Consider the following 20,647-nt stretch of genomic DNA (forward strand, 5'->3'; position numbering starts at 1 on the left):
AACGGGACCCCACCACCAAGCGTATCTTCCCCTCCCCGCCCCTTTCTGCCTTTCGCAGGGACTGCTCTCTCCGTGACTCCCTGGTTCACTCCTCCCACCCCAGGAACTTTCTACTGCCCCCGCCATAGGTGAAACACCTGTCCCTGCACCACCTCCATCACCTCCATCCAGGGACCCAAACAGTCCTTTCAGGTGAGACAGAGATTCACCTGCACCTCCCTTAATATCATCTACTGCATTCGGTGCTGCAAGTGTGTCCTCCTCTACATCGGTAAGACCAAACGCAGACTAGGTGACCATTTCACAGAACACCTGCGCTCTGTCCGTAACCGCGATCTGCATCTCCCTGTTGCCGGTCACTTCAACTCCCCTCCCACACTATCACTGATATGTCAGTCCTCGGCCTCCTCCACTGCCGGGAGAATTCCAAGCGCAAACTGGAGGAACAGCACCTCATTTTCTGTCTTTGAACCTTGCAGCCTAACGGCATGAACATTGAATTCTCCCACTTTAAGTAATCCCCACCCCCCTTCCCCACAAACCACCCCCCCCACCATGCCTTTTCTTTTCTTCCTTTCCTAGCCTCTCTCTCTATCCCCCTCCCCTTTTTTCCCTCTCTCCTTCCCTTTGACCCATCCCCCGGTGGATCTGCTCTCCCCTCCTCCCCCACACCTGCCTATCACCATCTCTTACCTGCATCTACCTATCACCACCCTGTGCCCACCCTGCCTCCCCTCTTTTGTCCACCTATCACTGCTCTGCTTTTCCTTCCTATATATTGGGCTTCCCCTTTTCCTGAAGAAGGGTTGACCGCCAGCTTTTCTCCACGGATGCTGCCTGGCCCGCTGAGATCCTCCAGCCTCATTGTGTTTTTCAGCTAGATTCCAGCATCTGCAGTCCTTTATTTTCTCAATTAAAGTAGGATTAGTGCAAGTGGTTGATGGTCAGTGCAGACTTGGTGGGCCGAAGGGCCTGTTACTGTGCTGGGTGGCTCTATGACTCTATGTTGACCTGGCGAAGTTGAAGGAACTTCCCACAGTGTGCAGCGCTGGGGGCTGCTTACTGCTGCTCCTCTGAACCTGGTGCCTTTGACCATTTACCTGGCAGAAGCTGGGAGGTTCTGTTAAGCATGTTGTGGCAATGACTCAGTGTCTTTCTACAGCTGACTCAATGTAATTCCCTCAATGTCAGCAAAACAAAAGAGCTGGTCATTGACTTCAGGAAGTGGGGTGGAGTACACACCCCGGTCGTTATCAGTGGTGCTGAGGTGGAGGTGGGTGAGAGCTTCAAGTTCCTAGGCGTAAACATCACCAACAACTTGCCCTGTTCCAGTCACTTCTACTTCCTCCAAAGGCTAAGGAAGTTCAGTATGTCCCTGATGACCCTCACCAATTTTCACAGATGCAGCAAAGAAAGCATCCTATCTGGATGCATCACGGTTTGGTACAGCAACTGCGCTGCCAGAGACCACAAGAAACTGCAGAGAGTTGTGAACACAGCCCAGTCTATCAAAAAAAAACAGCCTCCCCTCCACTGACTCCGTCTACACTTCCTGCTGCCTCAGGAAGACAGCCAACATAATCAAGGACTCCTCCCAGCCCGGTCATTCTCTCTTCTCCCCCCTTCCATCGGGCAGAAGATATAAAAGCTGGAAAGCTCTTAGCACCAGGCTCAAGGGCAGCCTCTATCCCGCTGTTATCAGATTCTTGAACAGACCTCTTGTACGATAAAGGTGAACTCTGGACCTCACAATCTACCTCGTCATGACCTTGCACCGTACTGTCTACCTGCACTGCACTTTCTCTGTAACTGTAACACTATGTTCTGCATTCTGTTTTACCTTTTGTACTATCTCAACATACTTATGTTTGGAATGATGTGTCTGGATGGCACGCAAAACAAAAGCTTTTCACTGTATAGCAGTACAGGTGACAATAATAAACCAATTACCAATCACACTATGGATATGGCATGCCGGTCAGGAGAACAATGGAATTCTCTTCACTTGCCTGCACGACAGCAGCTGCGTGAGCCACAGCAGAACACTAACCTGCTCTCGGAGCCTTGCTATTTATGTGCATGATCCAGTTAAATCTTAGACATAGCGACACAGAAGGAAGCCATTCAGCTGCCTGCCAGTTGCCAGGGGGGCAATTCCATTTCTCCCTACCTTACTTCCCTTAACTTATTTTTTCTCACACATGCCCGTCAAATCCCTTTGATTCTTTTTGCCATTAACCTAAGGGATAATTTACCAGAGTCAATTAACCCACCGGCACATCTGTAGGAGATCATGCAAATATTTACATAGGCAGCACTGGGAATTGAACCAGGCTCTCTGGTGGTGTGAGGCAGCAGTTCATTGGTGAACCTCCCAGAGGATGTTGATGGTGGGGGGATATGGTGCAGGCAGTCCCATTGAACGCCAAAGGGACTTTCTCTTGTTGGAAGTACTCATTTCCCTGGCACTTGTGGTATGAAAGTTTTGCCACTTACCAGCACGCATGTCTTTGGAGTGCGGGAGGAAACTAAAGCACCTCGTGGTCACAGGGAGGACGTGCAAACTCCACACATATAGCACCAGTGGTCGGGATCAAACCTGGGTCACTGGAGCTGTGAGGTAGCAGCTCTACCAGCTGTGCCACTGTGCTGCACATAAGTTGTACTGCCATCCCACTGTCAATTGGAAAACAACAGTAAATCACTTAGATCAATGGAGACAGTTGATCAAACAGCCTTACCAATAATTATATGAGAAGTCTTACTGAAAATAAAAGAATTCACATTTCTGTTTAATATGATTTTTCTTTTGGGTATTGCTTGTATTGTGTACTGGGATTAATGCTTTAAAATTCCCCAGCATATTCCTGAAGGGATGACAATTCCTAGTGTACATGTTTAAGAGATGCCCAGTGACTGGGTCAGCCATTCTGGGGCTGAATTCGGAATTCTCAGCGAGTCACTGATGAAATCTGCCAATGTACTGCCTGAAATATCAGCACAATACAGAGCTGAACTTGTGACCACAAGGCTGCAGAAATGAGGCTCTTAATTATCTGATTAGGCAAACAAGGAAACGATTGCTCCCAACGGCTTGTAAATTACTCAAATGTCACTCCAAAGCGCTCTTGTAGCTGAGAGGAGGCACGAAGCTTGCAGAGCTAAAAGAGGTTGCAGTACAAAGGTACATTATGCAAGGCAGAAGTCAGGGGGATTCTCTTGAGCCTTTTCAACATTTAAAAAAAATGCAGTATGCCAATCTTAATTCTATTGCACTTGTCTCCAGGCTGCTTTGTCCTTTTAAGCTACACTTTCACCCAATTTACATGGTGACATCCTAAGGTTACAGAGCAGTTGAACACATATTAGGGCAGAACCAACCTAAGCAGTTTGTATTCTAATCATTTTTAATATCCAATTATATTCAATAAGTGTAAAATGGCCATCCTAATTATGTGATCTCAGAATATGAAATATTGCTGTGGGACTGCTTTCTGAAGCAGCAAGCAGAAACATAAATTACCACACAGGACTTGAGGATTAGAGGGGTTCTTGAAACATTACAATGCTGCCAGCGTTTTTTTTGTGTGTGCGTTGATTAGCAGTTTCGTAATGCATCACTGAAAAGTGGTTTGAGAGAATTGCATTCGCAATTATTTTTCCAGTATGTAAAGAGAGATAAATGAACACACTTGGATGTTAGGAGCAGGTTGGGCCACTGCAACACTCCCGAACCACCATTAAATTTGAGGATGCACTTTGCTTGTCCCATTGTGTATAGCGATATTCATGTTCAAACAACACATTGTCATTTTAAATTATACTCATTTGGGTTAATTGCTATTGTTGGATAGAATGTCAATCATCTTATGTCATCATTATTGAGGCTTCCCTCCAGCACCAGGATCTGGTGCTCACTGCGAATAGGCATCCTGCAAGTCTCTTTGGAATTCAAACTTGTGCCCCATCAATAGGTACCATAGTGTTGTACCTACCACAGGACATCACCCAGTTCTGTATTGTTACAGCACAAGAGGAGGCAACTTGCTGCAGCTACTGGGCACTGAGTTCGGTGGGGAAATCCCTCAAACAAGGGAAGGGTGTATCACCCCAGGGGCCCACATGAGTGGCAATGGTGCTATGTTGAACCTGGAGCATCGAACAGTCCAACCAAGGAACAGACCCTTCAGCCCACCATGTCAGTGATGCCAAATTAAACTAAATCTATCTGCCTGCACGTAGTCCATATCCCTCCATTCCCTGTATGTTCATGTGCCTGTCTAAACACCTCGTAAATGCCACTATTGTGTCTGCTTCCAACACTATGGACTGTATTGATCAAATGATACTAAGAATGGAAAGAGCTTTGCACTTGTGTTTATTCTTTTGTATATATTTTTATTATGAATAAAGTTTACTTTTGAAATTTTAAAAAGACTCCATGCCAGATCTGTCTGGCACACTCCAGGCTGCAGGGGTGCGTGCTGAGGGACGCACTGAAGCTCGGTGCAGCCAGTGCAAAGGCTCTGTGGGGAAGGACCATAGTCTGGGCTCCGGCTGCCGCTGTTCACTGAGGGGATGGGTCGTGTGTAACAGCCTCTCAAACACTTCATGCGTGCATTGTTTAAAGAGGAAAGATGAGTGGCATTGATGCATTGTAAGAGAATGTATTAATTTGATGGCACAATGAATGTAAAGAAAGATGTGTACTGATTGTATTTCCTGAATGTACTTTTAATGAATAAAGTATATATTTGAAATAATAAGACTCCGTGCCAGCTGTCAGCACTGTCATTCTCCTGTTCTTTGCCCACAGCCTTGCAAATTATTTAACCTCAAGCGCCCATCCCATTCCCTTCAGGAAGCCCTGGGTGATTTAACCCACCACCCTTAACACTCACTGACTTCTAAGATCGTGACCGTGTTCTCCATGAAGTTTTTCCTTACATCCCCTACCTCTTTTGCCCAACACCTTAAACCCTTCTCATTCAAAACACTGGAAATACCCAGCAGGCCAGGCAGCATCTGTGGAGAGAGAATCAACATTTCAAGTCAATGATCCCTTTAAGTGTGTCCTTTGGTCCTTGAATCAGTTGCTAATGGCAACAGTTTTCATCTACCTGCACTACCTAAGTGATCTTTATTTATAAGTTTATTGGAAGAATAAGCAAATAGCATTAAGGTGAGAGGGGGAAGGTTTAAAGGAGGTGTACCGAGTAAGTATTTCACACAGAGTGGTGGGTGCCTGGAATTCCTGCCAGGGGTGGTGATGGTGTTTAAGAGACATTTAGACAGGCACATGAACTGACAGGGAATGGACGGATATGGATCAAGTGCAGGCAAATAGGTTTAGTTTAACGTAGCATCATGGTTGGCATAGACATGGTGGGCCAAAGGGCCTGTTCCTGTGCTGTACTGTTCTATGTTCAAAGCAACATCAGTGGTTCTCCCTCCAGCCAACATCCCCACTGAGGTCACAGTTACACTCAGTGGGCTCTGTTGGGAAGGTGATGTTGCTCCCATGCCTGACTCTACACGCCTAAAACAAACACTCCATTCCAAGCTCTGATAGGCAGGTGGACAGAGGAAAATATTCCAGGATGTGCTCAAAGTCTCCTCAAAGAAGTGTGACATCCCCACTGACCCCATGGAACCTCTGACCCATGACCATTCAAAGGAGAGAAGGAGCATTCAGGACAGGATTGAGAATTTCACGCACCAAGAGCACACAGCCCTCAGGGCGAGGTGCAGAACTAACCAACTCCCACCACCCACCCTGTCAAGCACCTTCTGCCCCATCTGTGGAAGATTCTGCTATTCCCATGGGTTCACAACCTACAAAACCAGAGTGGGAGCAGGTCATCCTCGATCCCGAAAGGAAGAAGACGACACTATTAAATCTCCTTTAAACCTTCTGTGACCCAAGGGAACTGCATCAGCTTTTCCAGTCTATCTACACTACTAGTACCACCAGGCTCAAGGATAGCTTCTTTGCTATAAGACTATCGAACAGCTCCCTAGTATGATAAGATGGACCCTTGACCTCACAATCTACCTCGTTATGACCTTGTACCTTATCATCGACCTGCATTGCACTTTCTCTGTAGCTGTGACACTTTACTCTGCATTTTGTATTGTTTTACCCTGTACTACCTCAGTGCACTGTGTAATGAATTGATCTGTATGAACTGTATGCAAGACAGGTTTTTCACTGTACCTCGGTACAAGTGACAATAATAAACCAATTCCAATTCCAAAGCCTAAGTTTGTAGCTGAAATTCCTCATTCCTGGAATTCTCTCTAGGACTTTCATATCTTTCATTAAGTATTATTTTTAATGCTGGCCGTCAGATCCTAGTCCTCTTGTTGACCAAATTAGAAGTGGATTGGATGAAGCACAGCATTGGATAAGTACAGTATTAAAAGCTTTTTACTGAATGTTACACTTGTTTCCTCACCTGCTCTAAGTCTCTCTTATCCATCAACCATCCTCAGTGATCTACACTGGCTGCTGCCCCACCAATATGTCAGCTTTACTGTTCTTATCCTCACACTCTGAGGTTACTCCTTCCTATTCCTATTCCATTGCTTCCTGACCTCTGTTCCCACAACTCGCAGGGAATTCTACCACCCTTCAATATTGGCCTTTTTGTGCGTTCCCCTCATTCACTACCAGATGTTGGCATCCATGCCTTCATCCATCCAGGTCCTAAATCCTGGAACTCTCTCCCAAACCTGATCTCCCCTCCACCTTTAAGATGCTGATTTTAATTTGCTCTCCTGCCTCAGGAATTTCGTGCCTTGAGCTATCTTACCATGTGACATATAGATAGATGCAGGTTGTTATATTTTCACTTTACTTAATGTATTTCTTACCCATCTTGAGAAGTGGCTAGGAAGCACCATTCCTGCAGCCCTCTCAAGCTCCGTATGAATTCTACATGCTTCAATGGGATTATCTCTCCTTCTGAATTCCAGACAGCACAGTCCCAGTCTATTCAATCTCTCGTCGTAGGACCACACTGCCTGCATTTTTGGAATCAATCTGGTGAACCTTTGATGCATAGTCTCTGTTGCAACCCAGGCATCGATGTGATATTCCAGGTACAGTCTCACCAGGGCCCTACCTAACTTCAGTAAAGCGACTTACGGAGGGGTTGCATTCCTAGAAAACCTACTGTATCATGATTTTCTGTAATGTGATCCCTTTTTTCCCATTGAATCCCAAGTAAAAAGTGGAGCTGGATTCCAACAAGAAGTTTTACTGTCAACAGTAGTGCCCCTGTGGGTGTGTAGACTATAGGGAAGGGAATTCTGATTGTATTGTAGATAGGAGAGAAAAGGCTGTTGTTTTAATTAGCTAGAAGTGAACGTTACATTGTTTGATAAAAGATCATTGCCTTGTCAGTTTCCAAAGCAAATCCCTTAAGTGACTTCCCTCTATGAACTGGCAGCCTGCCGTCGTTGTCCTTGGTAAACTCTGAAATTGCAGAGAGTTGAGAACACAGCCCAGTCCATCACGCAAACCAACCTCCCCTCCATTGACTCTGTCTGCACCTCCCACTGCCTCAGGAAAGCAGCCAACATAATCAAGGACCACTCCCGCCCCAGCCATTCTCTTTTCTCGGTATACGCTTTGTGAATATTTATTTATTTATTTATTTACTTACACAGAAGTTCCTTAAGACCAGATTTTTATTCTATATCTCATAATTTTTGGTAGTGATTTGTGAATTCTGCAAGGGCAAATTTCCGATGCCTGAACTGCTGTCACACAGGGGCACACTGTACTCAAGTCCCTTTTTAATTAAGGCCAACATCTCGTTTGCCTTCCCAAATCTTTGCTGTACCTTCATGTTGACCTTCAGTGATTTATATCGTGCACCCAGATTGTTCTGGCCAACATTTTCCCAACTCTCAGCATTTAAAGAATATTGTTTTTTTCAGTGTGCTAAAACGGATGGATTCACAGGTTTCCATTTTATATTCCATCATGCATCCATTTCTCCCAGAAACCTCTCTGCATCTTCCTCACAATGGATACTACTACCCAGCTTTGTATCATCAGCAAACCTGGAGATATTACATATGATCCGCTCTGCCCACTGACCAATCCATGCCAGCATGCTGTCTCCCAATCACTTCCGCTCGAATGTTGTTGAATAAATTCATACATCACACCCAGCGGTTCCCCCTTATGTATTCTGCTTGTTACAATCTCTGACGACCAACAAGTTACCCTTTCACAAATCCATTTCGACTTTGCTGACTTCTATTTTCTAAGCACCCTGTTACCACTTACCTAATATCAGATTCCACCATTTTACCTACTAATGTGATTCCAATTGATCTAATCTTCCCCATTTTGACTCTCTCTTTCTTAAATAGTGGCGTTACAGCCTCTACCTTCCAATCTGTGGGAACTATTCTACAACCTATGGAATCTTGGAAGCTGGCAACTAGAGCGTCCACTATATCTACAGCCATTATCTTCAAAATCTTGGGATCTAGGTCATAAGGTCCTGGGGATTTATTGGATCTAGATCCCATTAATTTCTCCAATCATTTTTTTAACAAATTTGTTCTAGCTCCTCATTCTCTCTCGACCTCTGTTCTCTATGACATCCATGAAGACCGAGACAAAGGAGGTTCAAGAGTAAAGATAGCTTGCTGCAACGACATAAGATGGTGGTGAGACCGCTCCTGCAATATCATAAATAAAGAACTATTCAAGGAAGAGCAAGGAAAGTAACAGCCATTCACCAATTTGATTCCTGGGTTGGAGAGGATTGCTCTATGAAAGGAGATCAAGAAGGCTGGGTCCATGCTCTCTTGAATTTAAAAAAATGAGAGAGTGGCCGTTCAGGAATGAGATGAGAAGAAATTTCTTCACTCAGAGGATGGTGAATCAAAGGAATTCTTTACCCCAGAGGGCCATGGAGACTCAGCCACTGAGTATCTTCAAAGAAGAAATTGATAGATTTCTGCATATTAAAGGAATCAAATGAAATGGGATTAAGTGCAGGTAAGTGGTGCAGAGGTAAAATATCAGACTTGATCTTGTTGCACACATCGGATGACCTGTCCTGGGCCCAGCACGTAGATGCAATCACAAGGAAGGCGTCCTAGCATTTTTACTTCCTTAGGAAGGATGTTCAGCATGCCACCAAACACTAACAAACTTCTACATATGTACTGTTGAAAGTATCCCGACTGGTTGCATCACGGTCTGGTACAGCAATTCAAATGCGCAGGAACATAGGAAGCTGCAGAGTAGTAGATTCAGCCCAATACATCACGGGCACATCCATCCCCACCATTGGTAGTGTCTACAGGAGGTGCTGCCTCAAGAAGCCAACATCCATCATCAAATATGGCAACTGCTCTGCCCAAGACTGCAAGAAACAGCAGAGTTGAGGACACGGCCCAGTCCATCACGCAAATCAGCCTCCCCTCCATTGACACTTCCTGCTGCCTCAGGAAAGCAGCCAACATAATCAAAGACCCCACCCACCCCAGACATTCTCTCTTCTCCCCCCTCCCATTGAGCAGAAGATACCGAAGCCTGAGAGCTCATACCACCAGGCTCAAGGACAGCTTCTATCCCGCTGTTATCAGACTGTTGAATGGACCTCTCATATGCGAAAAGATGAACTCTTAAACTCTTGATCTCCCGATCTACCTTGTCGTGGTCCTTGCACTTTATTTGTCTACCTGAACTGCACTTTCACTGTAACTGCAACACTATCTTCTGCATTCTGTTTTTCTTTTTACTACATCGATGTACTTATGTATGGCAATGATCTGTCTGGATGGCACACAAACAAAAGCTTTTCACTGCATCTCAGTACAGGTGAGAATAATAAACCAGTACCAATAAATGTACTTAATTGCTTTTAAGTGTGTGAGTGACTTTTCACGTCTAATTTTAAAATAATTTTCTTTTTCAAGAGTGCCTGTTTAGTTAGGAACGTTTATGCACATCAAGGATGCCCACAAACATTCAGTCTCAGTGACAGCTCTGACAACCAGTTAACACTGTGGAGTGGACAGGGTGGTGCCTTCCTGGCTTTCTGGGAGTGGAGCCGACCACTTAGGCAGCCTCGCTCATCAGCTGGGAGATGTCTTCCCAGTGGAAGTCCATGCCAGAGACTGCAGGTGACCAGTGAGCTCAGACACTGACCAGTCAACAGGACGGGCCCACAGCTTTTTGTTGAAGAGAAGTTTTCAAATGATTAAAAATCAGAGTAGATGCAAAGATATGAATTACGGCTGGGGTAGACCACTTGCCCCCCTCAAGTATGTTGTCCATTCAATGAGATCTTGACTAATCTGACTGTAACCTCAACCCTGTGTTCCTGTCTGGCTGCCTTTCACCTCCTTGCTTATCAAGAATCTATCTACCTTTGCCCTAAAAATATTCAGATTGCATCCACTGCTCTTTGAGGAAGAGTTCCAAAAGAATTACAGCTGCCTGAGAGATAAAATTTTGCCTCATCTCTAATGGATGACCCCTTATTTTTAATGAGTAACTCTTGTTCTAGATTCTCCGACAAGAGGAAATATTCTCGCTACATCCACTGTGTCAAGACCCCTTGGGGTCATAGGCAGTCTGCTTCACCTTCTGGAAGCCCCCATTCAGTGAACAAGGTTGATTTGCTTTCCAGTTGGATGTGCCTGGCCATCTGGGTGCAGTGGTTAGAGAATTTCTTGTGAAACCTTTTGGATTATCTCCAACCGGAGGCAGCAATATCATTCCAACAAGCATTCCATAACCAGCATCGCCAGTGATGTGGATATTTAAGATGTCAGTGCTTAGCTTACTGAGGCTGGTTGTGGCTGCACTACCAATGGTGAGTTTGTCAGCCTCCTCAGGGTACTGGTGTGAGATTGCCTGCAAGCTTGAAGCTTATCTACTCACAGCTGGAATCCAGTATAGCAAAGCAGAAAATGCAAATATCGAGCATTTTATAAACAGGACATGAAGATAATCCTGTTAGCTGACAACCCAAGATTTCACTCTTACCTTCCCCAAGAAACAAAGTTGAATGAAGCATCTTTCTCCCCAGGGAAAGAAAAATCACCAAAATGATAAATTATTAATACCTATGACACAATGTGCAATTACTGCAGTTGAGTTTTTATCAATTTCTCTTAGTGAATGTGGTAAAATCTGCCTCCATACCAGTCGGATCTTCCCACTGTACCATCACACACTTCCTGTCTCAGTGGAAACCAGGTATTAAAATAATATACATCATTTTATTAAAAAAACTATTTAACTATCCATCAATCATCTCTGAATGTAAAAATCAGCCTATTTTTAAAATATTAAACAGATTGAAAACAGCCTTGTTCATACTTCAGTCGCTGCACAGCAAGGCGTTTAATTATATTAATTAGTGTATCAGAATGTTCCACTAATCCTGTTTAATGATGAACAGTTTTTATTTGGGGACTATCATTGAAAATTAAGAATTAGTCATTTATTGCCTATTTTCTAAGCACTTATCCAATATTTATTTGGGGACTATCATTGAAAATTAAGAGTCATTTATTGCCTATTTTCTAAGCACTTATCCAATATTTATTTGGGGACTATCATTGAAAATTAAGAGTCATTTATTGCTTATTTTCTAAGCACATATCCAATATTTATGTGAAAGAGTCATCTGTGCATGGTTAGTCTTTAATAATCCTTTTCCACCACTAATTTTGTCTTGTGTGGTGTATGGAGTTACAGAGCAGGAAGGTAGCTAGAATCAAGGGGCAGTGGGAGGAGAGTGGAGCAGTACTGTATGCTTTTAAACGATAATACACTTCCTCTTAAATCAAAGAGAGTTACAAGACTCGGCTTTGTACCTGGAAAATCTCACACTCTGAGTGCTCGTTGGTAACTGTGCAATTATGGGGAGTACCCCAGGTGCATCGCTACAGAGAGTCAGGAAGAATCATTTAATGATTGCTTTGCAGTGTGTTATTTGCAGAAGCCTGAAAATAAATTGTTCCATCTGTCAAAAAGTGTTCCAAAGCATAATGAAAAGTGTGTGTGTGTGTTGTGTCCATAGGGTTTGTAAAATGACATTGATATAACAAGGACTCCACCTCTATGAATGATGAGCTATTTATCTTCCTGTTATCATTCACAATTCCTGTAGGGTGAATGGCTTTGTGGAACTGCTTATTAGTGTCACCAGAGGTTGGGTCAAGAGGCAGAGAGGGTTGGGGAGACATCCTCCTTTCTATACATTCTGCCGGTCTTTGCATTAAAAAATATTGTTCAAGAACTTCACCACTGGAATCTGCAGCATTTCCTTTGTTCATCGGGATTCAGAGGCGGTGAACCAGGACAGAAGAAATCAAGGAATGAAGGAGCTCAACAATTCGAACCTGTGGTCTTCTGCTCCATCTTGAAGTGGCCCAAGGCCCCTTGCGTTATTTACTGACAGTCACATCTGTCCCAGGACAGTGGGGCCAAGGACACAACCCACACAGCAAATTCAAAACTCATCTGCATGAACTCTGCTTCAGTCTGTAGTACAAACTCCTTGGGGATGGCAGAAGCAGGTGGTATTGATTTATTCAGATTAGATTGATGTCATTTTGAAATTAAAAGAAAACTGGGAATAACATATGGATAATGAGACGTATGGTAAGTGTCATGTGACTATGGATCGATGTTTTCCAAAATCTTCCACGAATGGGGTTTCTGCTTTCATCATTACAGGCCTGTTATGGACTAATTGAAAGGCATTAATTGCGATGATCTGTCAGCAGCTTCATTATTGATATTTAGTACAATTGCTGGATTAGTAGATGGGGAACTGAATGAACCTCAGGAATTTACAGAGAAAACAGTCTATTGTTGCCCTTTTAGTCGGAATTTAATGTATTGGTAGGGCCGTCTTCATACCATTGTGTTTACCAAAAATGAATATTCTGTCAAGTTTACTTGTACGGTTGTTTTTGCACATTGTATAAAACCAAGCTGAACATTTGCTCTTGCTTACTTTTAAAGCAACAGACATTAGTTGGTTGACAAAAGATCCATCAGCTGCTATACACCACTCACGTCTGGGACTGGTTCACATAACTCTCATCTACTGGAACTGTTAAAAGATTGCAATGAAGTTTTCCTGGCACTCAGATTTTGCTGTGATCTCCCAAAGGCCCTGCCAGCGACTGTTTTCTGATGCACTTGTCTGGTCGATGAAAGTCATGCAGGGTCAGGGATTTAATTCTTGTCACTTTCCCCGAAGTTGCTGAGCTGGAACCAGTGTGGTTTGGTTCCCCGTTGTACTCCTTGCCCCCGTTCACCTCCCCCATCTCTTTCCTTCCCCCCCCAGTCCAACCCTTCAGCAGTCGTACGCTCGCTCCTGGGCAGTTCCTGAATGCCGGTCGCTTTCCTTCTGTTGATTCTGGCACCCATTCCACTCGGGGCCTGTAGACCTAGAACAGCAAAGAAAAACCCACCCATCTAACTCTCCCCCCAAAACGTGAATTAGATCCAGCTGCCTGGGTGAAGGTGCCCAGTGTGGGCTGGGCAAACCTGGTCTGTGAGGGGTACGGGCACCACTCACCTCACCCAGACACTGAGTGGGCTGGAGGGAGGGGGTGAGGGGGTGGTGAGGTGGGGACACTTGAGGGGAGGGGGGTAGTGAAAGGGGAGTAGTGAGAGGGAGGGGATACTGAGGGGAGGGGGTAGTGAGGTAGGGATAGGGGAGGGGGTAGTGAGAGGGAGGAGATACTGAGGGGAGGAGTGAGGGGATAGTGAGAGGGAGGGGACACGGAGGGGGTTGGGGCTGGAGGGGATAATGGGATTAATGGTGAGAAAGTGGTTCTGGGCAAAAGCATGAGGAGTGCCTCTTTCTGTGGATGGAGCACACGTATGTTTAGATAGACACCTACATACATACCTACATATGTGTGCGTGCCAAGTCCATGCAGCAGAACCTGGTCTCCAGTTGTCTTGGAAACTCCGCCCTTGGTCCAAGACCTTCCTCTGTCTGGACTCCATGGTAGCCGATATCCAGTGGTTACTCCACAGTAAAAGAAGTCACACACAAGCAACTTCAACTCCTAATATGACATTCCCGACCTGGATTGTCAGGATCCTCATGGATATTCCCAACAGGCCTGAACATGGCTCTGCTATCATAGTCAAGGAATTCAGACGAACATTGTTTCTCTGAGTGAGATGCAAACAGGTAGAAAGCGAACTCAAAGAGCAAGGAAGAAGATATATTAGGTCATCTTCATGGGGTTGGTTTCACCATCAAGAATGATCATGAATCAACAAATGCCTCATGACTCCACAACTCCCTATCACACAACCAACATGCTATGGTCATCAGTGGATATACCATACTCTGGAAGCAATTGATGAGGCCAAAGAGGCACTCTACTCAAACCTTGTGCAGCCTGTCTGGAGTTCCAATGATTCCCCTTGCTGGGTCATTAGAATTGCAAAGAACTGGATCTCTGGAAAGATAGGGCCAGGGAAAGTCAACTTCAATGGGGTCCTCCAGGCATAATACTTAGAGCAATTTGTCATCACCAATATCCTGTGTCATCAGAAATATAAGTGGATCTCTGGAAAAACTCATGGCAATGCCCTCAATCCAGACACTGTTGCTTCCAGAATTAGGGCATATCCACTGATGACCATAGCATGTTGGTTGTATGATAGGGAGCTGTGGAATCATGAAACATTCATTCATTCTACAGAGACGGGCACTAAGACTCAAGTCCAGATCATTTTTGGTGGTGACCATGGCACTAGCACATAGAACAGTACATCACAGGAATAGGCCCTTTGGCCCATGATGTCTGTGCCTAACACAATGCCGAATTAAACCACATCTCTTCTGCCTGCACGTGATCCACGATGCAGGGTTTTGACTCGAAACATTGACAATTCCTTTCCTCCCACAGATGCTGCTCGACCCATCGAGTTCCTCCAGCAGATTGTTTGTTGCTCCAGATTCCAGCATCTGCAGTCTCTAGTGTCTTCATGATCATATCCTTCCATTCCCTGCATATCCATGTGCCTATCTAATAAGCCTCTTAAATGCCCCCATTATAACTGCTTCCACCACTACCCCTGGCAGCCCATTCCAGGCACCTACCACCCTCTGTGTTAAAAAAAACTTGCCCCTAACATCTCCTTTAAACGTTCCCCCTCTCACTTTAAATGCACGTCTTCTAGTATTTGACATTTCGACCCTGGGAATAAAATTCTGACTGTCTATGCCTCTCATAATTTTATAAACTTCTGTCTGGTCTCCTCTCAACCTCCGACCCTCCAGAGAAAACAAACCAAGTTTGTCCAACCTCTCCTTATAGCTCATACCCTCAAATCCAGGCAGCATTCTCGTAAACCTCCTCTGTACCCTCTCCAAAGCCTCCACAAGAATTGGACAACTAGAATTGCACACAGTATTGCCACCAGTTAGACTACATCAGTACATCATTGTCTGAGCAAGGTTGTCTGCATCGCTGGCACCATGACAGGAGCTGACAGTTGTTGGAGTGACTATCGCCTAATCTGTTGTGTCCTCCCACCTTTCCCCAAAGTGGCAATGGAAATAGAAATGCTGCTGCAAGAAAACCCGCCTCTCAGGATTTAGACTCTGCAATGAAAGCTCTGTTCAGTCAGTGCCTCAGAGACAACCTGCTGACTTCCAGCTAACAGGAGCCTTAGAGGATCCATGGTGTCCGGACTGCCCTCAAGTCCATCAGAATTAGTAGCTGTGAAGGAACCCTTGGCTTCTTTACCGGTTCACATTTGAGGATGGCTTGACCAGAACAGCCAGGAGACCCAGCTAATAAACTGCAAGTACAAAAAGTTCTTGGATTGGAAACAGTAAACACAGAGCTACAGGCTTCTGAAAATCAAGGGCAAGCAAAACACCTAAAAAAAGACAGTGGGTAGAAAAACTCAAGAGACTCAATCACCAAGTGACAACCATAACATGTGCCAAGTTTTCAGTGCCGTGAAGATCATCTATGGCCCAAGTAGACAAGGATCCACCCTTGAAATGTTGACTGTTTCTCTTTCTACAGATACTGCCTGGTTTATATGTTTTTTCAGTATTTTCAGTTTTTGTTGTATCCCATTAGATTAAGAACAGAGGACAGCCCATCAAGTTCAGAGATGCCGTCAACACCACTGGAAGGAGCACAGTGAAGATTGCTGTGACCAAGACTTGGTCTCTGATTGACTGCCCTTGTTCCAAGCAGTGTCAGATTATCTGGTCACAATCACATTACTGTTCACAGGAGCTTGTTGTATCAAAACTGGCTTCCACATTTTCTACATTATCAACATTTCAGAAGTACTTCATTGGCTGTAACGTACTCTGCTTTGTCCTTCTTTCTCTCCAAGAAATCCCAGGATTAGCACCATGTAGTTTGGCCTGAAGCTAAACTAAAATCACCCAACTAAATATTCAGAACAATCCAACACATACTCTTGCTCAAACTCCACCACCGTAGGGGTCACTGGAATTGCTTTGGGTTGCACTTTATGCAAACAATTGTAGGTAAATGTACCTGACAGATAATGAACTTCTGCTGTAACACCGACTTCGGATGATAAGGAAGAGCTTGAATTGGAGCAACACAAACTTCTTGAACCAATCTGACGAAGGCACTGACAGTAACAGATGTAGATAATGAAAGTTTTGCTCTGTGCCTTGTATGCACTATACAGTCAGAATGAACTGCCACAGTCTTGGTTGGAATCAACTATCCATTTGGCAATTTTCTCTTAGGCACTGACATCCTTGGGTTTTAGCAATACAAGGAACAAATAATTTGTGATTCTAGCTGCTCTATTCAAGAGAGGCAATAAGCAAGGACCCTGTAAGCAGATACAAGGGTACACGCTCTGGTTCTAACTTAAGAGGTTGCAGATAAAATTAATGAACAATTTCCCTAACAGGGATCAATACAGATTCTTGTGAAGTTGACACTGGATCGCTCAGCACTAACCGAGACAGAAAAATCTTTTCACTGAGTTATCCACTTCAATGCCTTGGAACTCCGAGGAGGTTAGCGTTGTGGTTATATTTCTAGGGAAGCAAAGAAGTGCCGCAGACTAATAATCCACAGAAAGAAAGTTCAAATCCTAGCTTTAGAAATGAATTGTTTCAAAAGAAAAAAAAAATCAGAAAATAAAAAGTTGGCAATTCACCCAGAAGCAGTTGGACTGTTGATTAAAAAGCCCATCTGGTTTACTAAAGACCTACAGGAATCCAACCTGCTGTGTGTATCTGGTCAGGTCAATTACGTGAATTCACACTCACACCAATGTGCTCGGCTCTTAATTATCTCTGCAACAGCCAAGCAAGCCTCAGGAGTATCAAATGTCTATAAGCAGTTCAAGGGCAAGCAGTGATGGTAATAAATATTGACGACACTTATGACTTCCCCATACCAATTTTGTTTAAACATCCCTAGGAATGAGTCTTAAACAAGGACTGTTGCTAAACTAAATGAATGCTCAACATGAATATTGCCTGGAACCCAACCTTCTTTAAAATGAAGTGACATTTCACAAGTCTTCCTGTTGGGTGCTAATTTGGGATAGAGGATGACTTCGTTCCACTCAGTTTTATTTGAGGTGGCTGACAAGGCCAATGTGGGGACTGCAGACTCTCCCACCGGTGGGGCAGGTGTTGGTCAACTGGGTGGGTGGGCGATATTCTGTGAGCTGGTCTGCTACTTCCACTGTTTCTGTGTGCTCCCAACACATGGCTTTGAGTTTCTCAATCCCATCTCGAATGCTTCTTCTCCGCTTTTGAGCACTCACAGCCCAGGGGTCAATGGGGATGCTGCTGCATTTCTTCAAGGAGACTATGAACGTATCCTTGAAACTTTTCCTCTGTAACCAGAAAGCATGGTCAAAGGCAGACAGGTTTCAGACATCATTAACTCCTTTAATCAAATGAAATAAGTTGAACAGTTGTGAATTGCTAAATCTGGTGGCAGGATTACTGGAATGCAATGCATGTTTCTAAACAATCTTCTCTCTATTATTACCAAGTTTTTGAATTTCATTATTAAATATTGAGGCTTTGAGATATCTGGGTCATCAGTGTCAGGCTGCTGGTTAATACAGTGGAAGGTTGTTAGATTTTGGAACTGTACATTGTTGGCAGAGTGACTTGGATTTTACAATGTACTTTTAAGTTACCGGCTATGGGACTTCACAGCCACAAGGCAATCCAAATCAAGACAGATCCCTGGTTTCGTTTCCTTTCCATTATGTATTCTGTTTTTGTCGCATTAACGCCTTCTTCATTCCTTGATGAATCTTGGAGTCCAATTTCCCTGTTGTAAACACAAAGGATATAAATCTACCGCAAGGCAAGCAATATACTACAAATTACTACATTACTTTAAAAGCAAGAAAGGATACATGCAGTTTTCCAACCCACCTGCAACTGGTTATTTTTCTAATATTTAATGCAGGATGGAAGGTTAATAGACAATTATGCCTCATAGCTCATTTATAATGCGATCTGTATGTTTTAAATAAGACTCGCTCAGGACAATAAGCATCTCCTCAAATGTAAACACCAGGAGAACCTGCCTTTTATAAAGACAGTGCCTGGTGTGATTATTGGAGTCAAGGACAAGACAAAGCTCCCCTTTCCAAAATAGCAAAAGATTATGGACCAAAAAAGCAAACACAGTTCATTGCATGTGTGGCTTCAGACACGCAGATTTGATAAAACCCTATCAAAATCATTTTAAAGTGATTCCACTATTCCATCAAAGCCTTTTGGAAACAAGCCAAAGTATTAATGACTATAGTTAGACAAATGAATTCTCTCTTGTGTATAATTAGCTCTGCAATATCAAAATCTTCCCTTTTCTTCATTACTGTTAATTGCAAATCACAAATGATGAATGTCTATTATGTGTGAATGCACCAAGCTGCTGAAACAGAAGGCAAATCGGAGTAAAAACAATATTTTTGCATTAATCAACTACAATTGATTACAGATCCAGTGGAGTCAGGTACTGGACAAGTTCTAGGACTTGAATTGTTCTCCTTCTTCAGGAAACATGGCTTCCCCTCTGCTGTGGTTGATGGAGCCATCACACGCATTTCCTCCATTTCCTGCGTATCTGCTCTCACCATCCCCTCTCCCAGACAGAGCAGAGAGAGAGTTCCCTTGGTCCACAACTTTCACCCCACCAGTCTGTGCATCCAGCACATCGTCCTTTGTCGCTTCTGCCAGATCCAATGGGATCCCACCAGCAACTGCATCTTCCCCTACCCCCGACCTCCAACCTTTCTGCATTCTGCAGGGACCACTCTCCCTGTGACTCCTTGGTCCCCTCGTCCCTGCCTCCCTACCCCTCCCCATCCCCTGGCACTTTCCCCTGCAACCAAAGGAGGTGCAACACTTGTCCCTACACCACCTCCCTCACCACCATCCAGGGACCTAAACAGCCCCTCCAGGTGAGGCAGAGGTTCACCTGCACCTCTTCCAACCTGGTCTATTGCATTTGTTCTGCTTGGGTAACCTACAGCCCAACTGTACGAACATTGAATTTTCTGATTTCGGGTCACCCACTCCCAGTGTTCCTTTCTCACTCCCACCAGTCCACGCAGGGTCTCACTCCCTTTGTTCACCTTTTACGTCTCTACCCCCCTCGTCCCCTACTCTCATCACCCTCCCCACCTGGTTCCATCTACCCATCACCCACGTACCTATCTACCTGGGTTTCTTCTCTCTTGGTTCACCTTCCCTATCCCCTTCCCCATCTGGTTCCACCTGACCGTCACCTCTCCCTTATCTGGATCCACCTATCACCTTCCAGCCCTTGCCTCGCCCCTCTCTCTCACTTTTAGATACTGGCTCCCTTCCCTCTACACTCTCAGTCCTGATTCAGGGTTTCGACACAAAACATCAACCATCCCTTTGTCTCCTCAGATGCTGCTCGACCTGCTGAATTCTTCCAGCAGTTTATTTTTTTTCACTACAGCTCCTTCATCAGTTTAGATGCAAAGTAGAAGGAATTGAGATGATGTGAAGCAAGACCACTTTGAGACAAGGTGTTTTACCACCTAAAGAAAACTGACATCAAGTGAGTAGCCACCAAAACAACGTTTCTTGCTTTCTAGCCAATTAATCCACTGAGTTAGAATTCTAGTTCCAAATACACTTGCTGTTGACTCAGTATACAAATTACTTAAATACCTTCAGCTACAATGATTGAACCACAGAACATGTCTTTCATTTGCAGCATCTCTTGAACAGATGGCGAGATCTGTATATTTTTGTACCATCAATAGCATCCTCACACATGGACAAACATTCCCTTGTGGCTACACAATGGAGTTCCCTGGTGATTAATGATTTCTGAAAGGGCATTGGAGGCCACACAACAAACGGGCGGCAGGACCATACTTTTTCTCTTTTGAGAGGTGAAATCTAATTGCACATTCAAGATCAAAGAGCAAAACTACATTTCCAGCATGTGCTGATTCTGTAAAGATATCTAGTTTCCGTATCAATTAGCAGGACATTATATAAAGTTAGTGACACAAATTGAGAACATGGTGAATTGGCAGGACTCCAAAGGGAATAAAGATGCATTGGTTTCTCTGCTGAAAAAAAAATTCTCT

The 20,647-nt window shown here is 44.2% G+C and overlaps 1 protein-coding gene across 1 annotated transcript in view; it reads right to left on the reverse strand.

Moving 5' to 3' along the window:
- Positions 1 to 17,908: 17,908 nt before the first annotated feature.
- trip4 (thyroid hormone receptor interactor 4) overlaps positions 17,909 to 20,647 on the reverse strand; it is a 96,668-nt gene continuing 93,929 nt past the window's right edge. Inside the window, 1 exon segment of the mRNA XM_052042576.1 lies at positions 17,909 to 18,336. Coding sequence (XP_051898536.1) covers positions 18,269 to 18,336 — 68 coding nt within the window. The 3' untranslated portion in view covers positions 17,909 to 18,268.

This window comes from Pristis pectinata, chromosome 32 (assembly GCF_009764475.1).
Source record: "Pristis pectinata isolate sPriPec2 chromosome 32, sPriPec2.1.pri, whole genome shotgun sequence".
Lineage (NCBI taxonomy): Eukaryota > Metazoa > Chordata > Chondrichthyes > Rhinopristiformes > Pristidae > Pristis > Pristis pectinata.